General features: G+C 43.9%; 1 protein-coding gene across 6 annotated transcripts in view; it reads right to left on the minus strand.

Annotated features, from left to right (window-relative positions):
* Positions 1-12,456, minus strand: part of DPY19L4 (dpy-19 like 4) — a 67,090-nt gene that overhangs the window by 4,704 nt on the left and 49,930 nt on the right. For 5 of the 6 annotated variants that reach the window (XM_035125569.2, XM_060277703.1, XM_035125572.2 and 2 more), the window contains 13 exons: positions 11,954-12,099; positions 10,415-10,538; positions 9,606-9,740; positions 9,252-9,383; positions 8,150-8,248; positions 7,746-7,819; positions 6,403-6,561; positions 4,158-4,277; positions 3,212-3,332; positions 2,444-2,500; positions 1,799-1,881; positions 1,028-1,160; positions 267-425 (listed from right to left, as the gene is read on the minus strand). In XM_035125569.2, coding sequence (XP_034981460.1) covers positions 267-425; positions 1,028-1,160; positions 1,799-1,881; positions 2,444-2,500; positions 3,212-3,332; positions 4,158-4,277; positions 6,403-6,561; positions 7,746-7,819; positions 8,150-8,248; positions 9,252-9,383; positions 9,606-9,740; positions 10,415-10,538; positions 11,954-12,099 — 1,542 coding nt within the window. Of the gene's footprint in view, positions 1-266; positions 426-1,027; positions 1,161-1,798; positions 1,908-2,443; positions 2,501-3,211; positions 3,333-4,157; positions 4,278-6,402; positions 6,562-7,745; positions 7,820-8,149; positions 8,249-9,251; positions 9,384-9,605; positions 9,741-10,414; positions 10,539-11,953; positions 12,100-12,456 lie in introns of those variants that run through there. The other variant, XM_035125575.2, reaches the window with a different exon arrangement.

The following is a 12,456-nucleotide window of genomic DNA, read 5'->3' on the forward strand; positions in this document are numbered from 1 at the left end:
GAACTGGTTAGTCTTTAGCTCATGTTTTTGCTGCAAGAGACTAACATAGTTACCCCTATGGAAATTAGGCACTTGTGTAAGTGAAGAAACAGGCTGAAATCCTATAGACACATTTGTAAGTGAGTAGTACTGAATACAATGGGACTTCCTTCTAACAAGCAAGCAAAAGCTTAAACTGAATGTAGTATAAAGCCCTCCAGGAAACTTTATACCTTCTAAAAGGAAACTTGCAAAAGAATTTTGACAGAACTCAAGGTGCTACTTACATGGCCGTTGGCAATATCCAGTAAGTCTTTGACCCGGCATCCCCTCACAGGCCCCACCTCATTGCAAATGGAATCCTCTATAACCAAATAGGTGGCTTTGTATGATGTGAGTATCTTGTAAATATCTTCAGCTGATCTTTTGGAATAGATCTGAAAAATCTGTAGGATTCAAACACGCAATCGAAATTTAAAAACCCTATTCATTATTTGGGGGGGAATACAATTCAAATGCAAGAATTTTAAACAAGACTTTTCAGCATGTGTCAAACAAAAGCAGTCACTCTCAAGAATCCTTCTCTATAAGGGTGAAACGGCTGATCAACTTCCACATTGGAACTAGAGGCAAAAAAACACATATTGACTGAACTCCACAAAGGTATTTGGGTCAGAGCCACTTAGGCCAGTAAACAAAGGGTGCAATCGAGTGTAAATTAGGCTCATGGTAAAAAACCAGTGAGTTTTACTCCTGAATCCTACACAGACTTATGCCAGACCCCATTGAGTTAAATGGTTTTTATTTCCACTTGGAAGAATCATCAGCAACAATAATACAGTGTGGAGTTTAAATTTCTGTTGATTTCAGTGAACTTAACTTTCTAGCTTTCTCAGCTTGTATTTAAAATACATGAGCAAGTTTCAGCTTCCATTTCCTGCCTGTGGAATGGGAATAACAGCAACATTATCCCCAGCTAAAGATTTCAAGGTACACTACAAAAACATGAGAAGCCCTTTAAAAATGAGACAAAGCAAAGACGACTCACATTCTCATTCCTCTTTTGCAGGTCCTCCTCATTATACAGGGGCAGGTTGGTCACCATCCAGCCAGTGCACAACTTGATCGTGCCCATCAGCTGCGGACTGCCGGCAAACACAGCAGCAATAGGAGCCTGTCTTCTGCGGGGGGAGAAACCATGCCCTCACTTATGTAATCCTATAAAATTATATAGTACGGCCTGAAAATGCTCTTGGGACCTGGCTGTGCTCCCACATAGCAGCCAAGGCCAGGGGTGCTTAAGACTGCAGTGCTCACGGCGCCTCTTCCTAGCGAGGGTGTTTTGGGCCACAGTCACCACCCTTTAGTTCCATGAGGATTGGAGTGTGATAAGGCACTCTGTGTGTGGCTGCCTCTGAAAAGTATTTGGCAACTTCAGCTGGTGCAAAGTGCAGCAGTGAAGGCAGGTCCAGTCTAAGACATCTAGCTGTCTGAGGCAAGAGACAGATGGCGCCTCAACACATCACACCACTCCAGGCTGCGCAACAGAGGGGTCCTGCACAGCTGCCAATAGCAAAACATGGAATCTAGATGGGTTAAAAACTCACACATTCAATTCCCCAAGGTTTCTTCAACCGGGCAACAGTCCCGAGTGCAAACCCCAAAAGGTGAGTGGCAAGGCCACATGGAGCTTGGCTAGAGGCATGTGCGAGGGAAACAACCAACCGCTGCACTGACAGCAGCTTAGGTTAGGTTACAAAAAATACCCTGCGCTAAGAAGAAGGAACACCAAAAAAGTATGCAAAACGGGATGGCTTACTTGATCCAGGTCATGAGTCCGACTGTGTCAGGGTCATAAAATTCCTGCAGTTCTGAAAGTTCTGCCATGATCCTAGGAAAAAACTAAAAGGAAGCACCAAGGCTATGAACTGTGGGGAAACAAATTACAGAACTTTAAATAATGCAGGGGAGCAGACTAAAAACCACCTTTCTAGCTTTACTATCAAATCGCAGCACCATCAGTGCTCAAGAGCCCTTTGCTACACTATTAGGCTAGCTTCCATCACAGTGGACAGAATCCATTTTATTCTTCATAATGCATTAGTAAAAAAGAAAAGAAAAAAGGAATCCCTTTGACTCAAATACTCCCAACAAAATTATCCTCAATTTATTAATAAAGTGTTTTGTTAATATAAAGTTTTTGTTTTTCTTATGAGTTCATCACCGGGCTAGATTCATTTTTATTTCTATTTATTTCCTTTAGCAAACCAACCAGGCCTGCATTTGAGACTCACAGTGCTACCTAGTGGCCATACACTTTTGCTGCTGCCATTTTAGCTGTGGATTTCTGGCCAAGGAGATACTGCATCTACCTGCTCACCCTCGTCGAGTCCCCTTTAACCAATACTCCAACTGGATAATGCTGACTGCTGTTAGTAATAATGGGAGTGTCGTATTATCTTACCTCTTTCCACAAGCTGAAGCCTATGATAGTTGGAACTGCCATACTCAGAATGAGAGCCTGAAATATCGATCAGACACACCATAAAAGATTACGATTTGCTCTTTTAAGTCCTCAAATATGCAAGCGCCGATACCTTCTTATCACAACAGTTCACTCGTTGAGACTGCAGTAATATACACACATTTGCCTGGAACTCCCATTGGACTCAACGGGACTTACCTTGAGTAGGCATGTACAGGATTGCACTGAAAAGTTCTAAAGACTACAGTGGTACCTCGGTCTACGAACAGCCCTGTTAACAAACTATTCGGTGAATGAACTCCGCAAAACCGGAAGTACAGTAGGTGTTCTGGTTAGCGAACTTTGCCCCGGAAGCCGTACGGAAGCCGAACGGTGGAAGGGCACCGGCAGCGGGAGGCCTCAGTAGGGAAAGTGCTCCTCGGTTTAAGAATGCTTTGGTGTAAGAACGGACTTCCAGAACGAATTAAGTTCGTAAACCAAGGTACCACTGCACTGCCGGTTAATCAGCTTAACAAAGAATCCTATACTTACATTATGCCAGGACCAGAGATAATTGTAATGGAACAGGCACTGTATTCAGTGCGCAGGGTTCCTGATCATTGGGGGTGACTGAAAGCAGATTCAGCTGCATATGCTTATCAGTCCCCTTCAGGCTTTCTCCCCCATGCCGTGGGGAAAAGGTTGCGGGTGGAGCTGGAGTACACACAGCTCCCACATGGATACAATTAACTAGAACTAGGAACTCACCAGCAAAATAGGGTGCACAGCCTTCAGTCGGAGCCACTTGAAAAGAGTCATCCAGAGCTCCGGAGAGCATACGCCAAACGCAGCAATCATGCAAACATAGGGAGTCCACACGTACTTCATTCTAGAAAACCACCATGCAAATCCATAAAGAGATGAGTTCCTACACATATTGTTCCAGAGTGATTGCAACAGCATCCAATCCCACTACCAACTCCGAGTGCCTTCGCGAAAAGCTTTGTAAGCATCTAGAACTAAAAAAGACACCATCGAAGACTGCAAAGAAACCTACAGCGATGTCTCTGCGTCCTCCAGCAAACTACTTCTATGTGGGCTTTCTTTAGACTCAAACCCATTTCTAAGCCTGTTTGAGGCATCCAAAATAGGCACTTGAAGCTGCTTTCATGTGAACGGAACTTCCAGAGGGTGCAGGAGTACATAATGTTCCTCGCAGACCCCTAAGAATCCTATTCAATCATGCAATGTGAGTCTGTCCGAGGGGGTCTTTTTGCCTCTACAGTGGTACCTCAACTTATGAATGGGGCAAATGGCCGCACGCTTATGAATTTCTTGACATCCGAACGGAAACCGCAGCAGTTTTAGATAGGGTTTTTTTGACCTACGAATTTTTAGATGGGGTTGCTTCGACTTTTTCTGTTTCCAATGCATTGCTATGGAAAATCGCGTTTCCAATGGCGCTTTTCGACTTACGATTTTTTCGACCTACGAAGGTGCCTTTAGAACGGATTAAATTCTTAAGTCGAGGCACCACTGTATTTCCTAAGGTGCAGATAGCCCTATTCTCCAGTTAAAATCTGATTCTGAAACTGAAGCCCATTTTGATCCATTTGTCCAAAAGAGTTCCTCCATCCACACCCAGAAAGAAACAAAAGCTAGTTAAGAGTAATTCCTTGCCACTTCCAGTGAAAACAAACCTAGACAAACTCACCCTTCCATCATCATTGCAAGCAATCCCAGCGAAAGTGTGTGAAGTACATGGTACACAACCTCTGGCCTTTCTCCAATCCTCCCGCCCTCAAGCTTCGCTGTGTCATTGACTGGTTCACCACTGCAGCATGTGGAAGACAAAGAAAAACCACAGAGCCTGTTGACAATTAAGCAGTCCGTATCAGGTCCCAAGATGGGGTTCTTCCTTATGCTCATCTGTCAGAAGCTAGCTTGCATTAAATCACACCATGCAAGTTGAAGGTAACTTTTTTTTTTCATAGCAAAAACACGATCTGCAAAGATTTGGCAGAGCGTCAGACCTAATGAGCACAGCAGCCCACCACTGTTAAGTCTTGCCCCATGGATCAGATGCAGAGACTGAAAGTCCCTCCTCTCCAGGGTTTTCCCCAAGGAATCAGAGACTGTGCCTGCATGAAGCCAACCTCTCCTCCACCCTTTTCATGCCTCGTCTGGTTCTGGGAGACCGGGAGGGAGGGGAGCTTGTCACAGCAGGAGGGGGAGACACCTGTGACACTTCACCAGCCTGTTAGGCTGCCAGAAAAGCCCCTCCGTCTTGGGGTAATTAACTTTATTGCTCAGTGACCAAGGAGTCAGCACACAGCACATTATTCAGATAAGCATGTCAGTTGCAGAAGCTAAAGTTCTGTCCTCTCTCCCCCTTATTTATACCTCACTCCTTGCATTTTTTTTGCTGTGACTCACCTTTTCTTAATTGTTCTAGCCTTTTCTCAACCCTTCATTCCTGCACTGAGAGTTGGGGAGGGGAAGGAGCTGAACCAGGACTGTATTGCAGAGGAAACACAGCCCCTGCTCCTTCTGTATCAGTGTCTGTGGCTACCCCAAGCCTTTCCCCTTCACCCTCACTCTCTGCTGATGATTCCTCCCTGTCACACAAGTCTGAACCTGCTTCAAAGTCTCCTTCCCCCTCAGGTGCCTCCTGGACTACTGGCTGCCACCACTCTCCCTCATCCAGCCAGTCCCTGACTCATCTTTGCCTCTTGGCCTCCCCACTCTCAGGTTTCAGCTTCAGCTTCCGCCTCTGATTCTAGACTGCTCTCTGCCACAGACTCTTCCAGCTCACTAAGCCCTGTTACCTCTTCAGCTTCTGACACCTCCTCTTCCCAGTCTCCTCCCTCTTTCTGACCGCTCATTGTTGCTCCACCACTCCTCTCTAGGCTCTGAGCCTTCTTTCCCTTGGCGGTTCCCCAGGTGGTTCCTCCCACCATTCTTCCAACCAGTCCATGATATCAACTTAGAGCCTTACAATAACCCAAGAACAGACCTCTTAAGTTCCCCCTCCTCTTGGAATGTTCCCCCCAGCCCCGCCACCAACCCCTTTTGCAGCAGTATCTTTATTCAGCACAGCCACTGCTTACCCAAAACCAGCTATGATTAAAACATTAAACATATCCAATATGACAATTTCAATCTCTTTCAGCTCAGTCTTTGAGCAGATTCACACAGCTTCCAATGCTGAAGCACTCTAGACATGATGGTGGGGCAGTGAACTAATGTCACCACTGTAATGTCACCATCCTTAGCCAACCTGATGTCCTCCAGCACATGTCGGCTGGGGCTGATGGGAGTTGTAGTCAAAAACCTCCAAGGGCACCAGAGTTAGCTGAGAGTTGTATATATTCTATGTCGTGTGCAGCACATACTTGCCCACAATCACACCTCTACATGCAACAGCTCAGATTTATACTACTATTCTACATAATTTTGTCAGATGGAAATACAGAAGAGGGTTGGGCATTCAAATGCAAACATATATGCATGCATCATATATTATGTCATATGCAAAGGAAGGGGGAGTTATATGTACTACCTCAAAAACAGTCTTTTCCAGCTTGGAAGTTCTTGTACTGCAGCTGGTGTTTGCTGTTGAAGGTACGTCCATTACATGCAGCAACTAACACGTAAGTTACTGTAGTTAGTGGAACGCCCTCCCACCAGATGTCAAAGAGAAAAACAACTACCAGACTTTTAGAAGACATCTGAAGGCAGCCCTGTTTAGGGAAGCTTTTAATGTTTAATAGATTATTGTATTTTAATATTCTGTTGGAAGCCGCCCAGAGTGGCTGGGGAAACTCAGCCAGATGGGCGGGGTATGAATAATAAATTATTATTATTATTATTATTATTATTATTATTATTATTAATTATTATAAGGTCATAAACAAGCTACAGACCATGCAGTTGAGAACAGAGAGAAGTTACCTTACCTAATTCTCCTGAAGGTGGCCTGGCCAACAGACACGAGGCAAATGATTAGCACTAAAATGTAGAAAGGCAATAGTGAGGACTGAGTGAGCCGCAGAAAGAAGTCTTGGGATGGTGTCTGAAGGGACTCTTGACACAGCAGCCAGTTGATTGTGAAGTTCCTATAAATTGCAAAAGGGAGGGGGGCAGTCATGAGCTTAGCCAGTCAGTATAAGTCCTATCAACTGCATTTTTTAATATACCGTAGGTAATCACCCAGTTAAAACTCTTAAGGAACTTGCTGGATCAGACCAAAGACTCGTCTGCTCCAGCACTCTGCTCCCACAGTGGCCAATCAGATGTCTATGGGAAACCCAGAAGCAAGGTCAGTGCTGCTTTCTAGGCAGAATGGCTCCGCTGGTGCTTCTGCACTGCGCCAATCTATCTGGTGTTCCTGCCACTGTGTCTGCCTCCCCTTCTCCCTCCCAGTTAAGTGGCAGCAACCCTGTTGCTGGGAAGCTAGGACTGCAGCTCCTCCCTACTGGGTGACTTGCTTCTCTCCACAAGCAGGACATGAGCTCAATTGCACTTTTCTGCCCGTGACCCTCAGCAACTGGTATGTAGAGCCATACTGCCTCTGATCCTGCAGATGGTAGACAGCAGTTACATTGGCCTTATCCTCCATATGCTTTTCTAAACCCCTGTTCAAGATGTTCACCAAATTGCTGGCGTTCACCAAATCCTGTGGTAGTGAACTCCACAGTTTAGTGTGTTGTGTGAAAAAGCACTTCCTTTTGTTCGGAACAGCTATCGTTCAACTCCATTGGATTACCCCAGCTTCTAGTATCATAAGAGGAAGAAAAAACTCTCTACTTTTTCCAAGTGCCATGCAGAATTTTATGCACCTCTATCATGTCCCCGTTCCCTTCCCTTGCTTTTTTTTTTAAAAGCTACAGAGCCCCAAATGCTAAACCTTTCTAGTTGCTCCAGCCCATTTTGACTGCCCTTTTCTGCACTTTTTAAAGCTCTACAATATCCCATTAGAAGTGCAGCAACCAGAACAGTATCATTTTCCAAATGTGGTCTCATTACGGTATCGGGAGCTTTATTTTCAAATGGTTCCCAACACTGAATTTGTCTTTCACAGCAGGGGACATTGGCTGGCATTTTCATCAACCTTCCCTAAGATACTGAAAATTAAGTAATAACAAGTTCTCCCCGTCTCAGTGTGTAAAGTTCTGCTAGTAACCCTGGACAGCTACCACTGGATCAGAGCTGATAAGATTCTCAAACAGACACTATGCTCTCCTCCAGTGACCGTAATATACAACTCCTTGCATTTTGTAAAATATCACTTCATACTTACTTAGTTATGTTTAAACCCAATTTTACTTCAAGCACTTTCATTAAATGTTCATTTTCTTTATGGGGAATAAAAGTCTGCAAAACAAACAGAAAGGAAATTGTGTTTTAGCACCACGCTTTTGAGACAGATCGTTGCTACATCTGACAAACATTTGCAACCGTGAGAGATAAACAATCTTTCAGTTAGCAGCATCACATTAAAACTTAGCCAGGTTGAGAGTTTCAAAAGATGGGTTAATTCTTTACCAGTTCTATCCATTATCTTTTTCCTCTAGAAAAAGCACAGCAGGAAGAGGAATTTTGAGATTATTATTATTTTCCTAGGCAACTAACACTTGGTAAAAACAAACAAATGCTTTCATTATCCTGTACTATTAATTTTAAAAAATAAAAACAAAACCTTACCTTCACTACAAAATTCAAAGTCACTGTTATTGTGAATACCAAATAAAAGTAAATGGCTTTCAGCATCCTTGAAAGAAGTGTCCCCTTTTTTGTATTCATCTAAAAAACAAAAACAAGAAAGTATTAACTTTATAGAGGAGGGAGACATGGAACATCAGGCCTGGGGGTCAAATGGAGCCCTCTAGGCCTCTCAGAACCCATTCAGGCCACATCCGCCCCCTGCTTCCTAAACCATGGCCCTCGCCTGCCCTTCTCCACACTCTCCTCAAGTGCTTCTGCCTGGCTGGAATGTGTCCCTGAACTCGCTTGCCTGCATGGAGAGATGTGTTGTGCTACAAAACACTCTGCCCATTTCATGGCTGGAATGCATCCTACCTAGGTTGCTCCGCCCACTTTTGCCTCAGACCCCACTGACTTTTGGCCATTCATGCCCCACATGCAGAGATGTCAGGAGTTAGAAGAAACAAGGGTGGCTCAGTAGTGCCAGGCCTAATGACCACAGCAACTCTTCTGAATGTCCCCGCCTCCCCACAGCTGCCTAAGTCTCCTCCTGTCCTGGGTCTTTCCCAAGCCATCTGAGATTATGCCGGCATGCCTGTCTTTGTTCCTTCCGCTTCATACCTCTCCTGGTTCTGGGAGACCGAGGAGGAGGGGAGCTTGTCGCAGCTGGAGGTGGAAACATCCTGGCTTCTTCACCAGCCTGATACATCTCCGCCTCTTGGCCTCCATCCTTTCTTGCTTTTGATTCTGGACTGCTCTCTGCCACAGCTTCCTCCTGCTCACTAAACCCTGTTACCTCTTCAGGTTCCGACACTTCCTCATCACAGTCTGCTCCCTCTTCTCCCTCTTACAACGCATCGCCATCCCACCACCAATCCCCTGGCTCTGGGCTTTCCCCCCGGGTGTGTGGGTGTGGGTGTCCCCAGCTGGTTCCTCCCACTATTCCACTGTATCCAACCAGTCCATGACAGGAGACCATGGAAGATTGTCCATGGTGGAACACAGACCTCAGGCTGAAAAGGATTCACTACCTCTGCTAGAGAGAGAGAGAAACATCAGTACAGTCAGAGGTAAAACCACCCAATGATTTCCCAGTTATTACCTGGAGGTATTTTGCCAGCAGCACCGCTGCAACAAGGCTGAGGAGTGGAGACACTAACAGAGCTGGATTCTCAAACTGTAACATGTATCCCAGAAAGAGAGAAAACAAGTAGACCTTATACACTTCATGTACCTGCGGAAGGGAAAAGCAAAAAGGTATTGACTCTCAAAGCAACCGACGATCGTGGCTTCAAGAAACAACCATCCTCTATATTTAAACTTTTTGCTGCCCGCCTTTTATCTGTGCCTGTTAGCAGAAGGAACAGTTCACGTGTTTAGAAGGCAGGCAAAAAGAGAGCGGAAGCCAGCAATTAAACTGGTACTAAAATGAGTAAGTTTTCAAGTGCCAAAATACCTTCTCTGTCTGTGTGAAACCCACAGTGTCCAACAAGAAGAGACACACAGCCTGGACAAACAGCAGATAGTGACTGTACTCCCACATCATCATGAAAGTGTAGGTTGAAGCACTCACCAACAGGTAGCAAAACCTCTGGGAGAATTGAAAGGGAAGTCATCTTAATCATCATGTACTTATTTTCATACAAAGCAAGATTGGAAAAAATATATAGTATCAGTAACTGGCAATCCATCTTTAAACGTACAATCCTGCATAACTCTGGAATGCATTTTTTCCCATCTTAATATGGTAGTAGCAAGAAGAAGAGTAAGCCTTAACAGTTCTGGAAAATGATTTTTATTTTTGTCCATTACATTTCACCTTAGGCAAAACCATCTCCTTTTTTAAAGCAGGGTGGGGGCTCCCTTTCCAGCCAAAAAGCTGCATTTGCCTCCGGGCAATTTTCCGTGGGCCACATACCAGCGCTGGATTGGGCCGGGGGAGTGGGCGGAGCAATTCATGTAAATTTATACCTTTGTATGGTATGAACGCTCCTCTCTTATCCTCCATCCACGGAAACAATAATGCATTATCGGGGTCTAAGAACACATGCCAGCCAGGCAAAAGTACTCAAGATGTGAAGGAATGCCAGTAGAAAGTGTGTTTATGGAGGGGGTGTGGCCCGGAGAGAGTTCAGAGGGCCAAACACAGAAGCTTGCAGGGCCACATTCAGCCCCTGGCCCTATAAAGCTTATTGGATCAAGGTTCTCAAATTTGATCAGCCTATTTATACTATTATATTTTGATTAAAAACATATTCATCTTACCTCAGCAGAAGGATTTATGTTGTTCTTTAAATAGCCAGTAAGAGCTGCTACTTGACAAGCAAAATATGGCAATGCCCAATTTTCTCTTGACGGGATAGAATAGTCTATTTTTGTGGTATCTGCCCTGGAAAACATACAGGGACAACCCATTAAAATATACCAGGTTACTTTAGAACATAAATATAGGCTTGACTATTGCTCTTGACAGAAACAACGTATTAGCAATAAAGCCTTAAGTGATCAGCAGTTTTGGAAGGGAAGTTCTAAAAAATCCCCTGTGGCCAATGTAAATGTCCCTGCAAATCTGGAGAGGTAGAATCGATAACTGGTGTCCTTACGTATTGCTCCTTCTCTCATGATATGCATGGTTTTTATTGACCCATTTAAAACTGAAATTCCCAGAGGGTTTGGATGCATTTAATGCTTTTTAACTCCTTTCTGATAAGAACACATCCATCTCTTCTAGGATGGCTCAATATTGTGCTGCTGTGTGTAAAACTCTCCAGAGACTAATTTTAGCAAACTGATCATTTTGTTCTCTGTGCCGGGCATTTTATAGTATGACACTTATGGTTCTCTATTTTGTTTTTATTGTAATGGTTCTCTATTTTGTTTTGTTTGGTATTCTTTTATATATTCATTTGTATGACTTTTTTTCCTGAATATTAGTCACTGACCACAATGAAGAGCCTTGGAGTTTTAAGCGATTAGAACTTTTGGGGGACTGATCATTAGTAGCCTTGCTATTTAATCCTAGATGTCATTTTTCACCCTAACCCAACCTGGTGCCCTCTAAATTACAACACATATTGGGTCCAGGCAACATGGCCAATAGGCCTGAATGGAGCTGCAGGCCAAAAGACCTGGTTGGGAAATATTGCCTTCTACAGATAGAAGCATACTCTAATGAAAGCAAGGGCAATGAGCTTTTACAATAACATTTCAATTTCTAAATTTTAAAAGCAATACTGCAAAAGCAATGGTTTATGCAATTGGTTCCCCCCCTCTCAGATGTATATATTAGATTTTATAAACAACAAAACAACACAAAGTATAGCCACAAAACAGAGTATAAACTACATATACAATAATTTAATACCTTGTCCCATCAAGAAACAGCATGTGGAAAGTGATATGCTCCATCAGGAATCCATATGCCTGTAACCTCTCCACAGAGAATTTCATACGATGGGCTTCAAGGCACTTTTCCAGACATTTAAAGCCCAACATGCAAATGTAACCAACAAAAACCACAGGACAAAAAGTATGGGTGTGTGGGTGTGTGAAATAGAAACGGCATAACCAATTCTTATTCACATGATCCATTCCCCGCTCTTATAGTATTTCCAGTTACAGATAGAATCTTTCCTGGTAGTGTTATACATTGGCAACTAGAAACTTTCATAAAAGTTCCCTTTGGAAATAGCACAGAAGGGTAAAAGGAAAAGAAAGAATTAGGAATACAGTTGCTTGTTCAGTTCAAGGCAGGGAAAGAACAGCAAATGATGGGGTGGGGTGGGTAGTAAAGATTTGCTTTACCTGTTAATAATGAACCAGACTACTGTCAGCATCCCTGCCAGCCAAGTCCCACTCATAAGCCAGCTGGTTACGAACAACGCAGTCACATAGATCCCCTGCAGTCCAAATACTATACCAATGTAAAAATATACTGGCTCAATAACCTCCTGAAAATTAAAGACATAAATATTTTCAAACACGCAAGACTAGCAGCTGAGCTACAACAATAAAGCACCGTTTGAAATTCACAAATGGAAAGAGAAGCCCATGAAGCTGATGGGGTGGAAGATAATAACCAGGGGTGGGGAATAGCAGCAGCAGCACCTTATTGTTGCCGAGAAACACTAACCCCCTTTATAGACTAAAGGCAAAGGCTATTTGCATGGGTCATTGAGAACTCTCATAGCAGTAAACTGCAGCCATGCAGCTTTCAGCTTTTCAAAATGTAAGATATGGACTTCCTTACACTCCTCAAGCTACTCTTGGGGGTTCTTCCATTAACTGAGACCCCACGCCCAGGTCTC

Source organism: Zootoca vivipara, chromosome 8, assembly GCF_963506605.1.
Source record: "Zootoca vivipara chromosome 8, rZooViv1.1, whole genome shotgun sequence".
Classification (NCBI taxonomy): domain Eukaryota; kingdom Metazoa; phylum Chordata; class Lepidosauria; order Squamata; family Lacertidae; genus Zootoca; species Zootoca vivipara.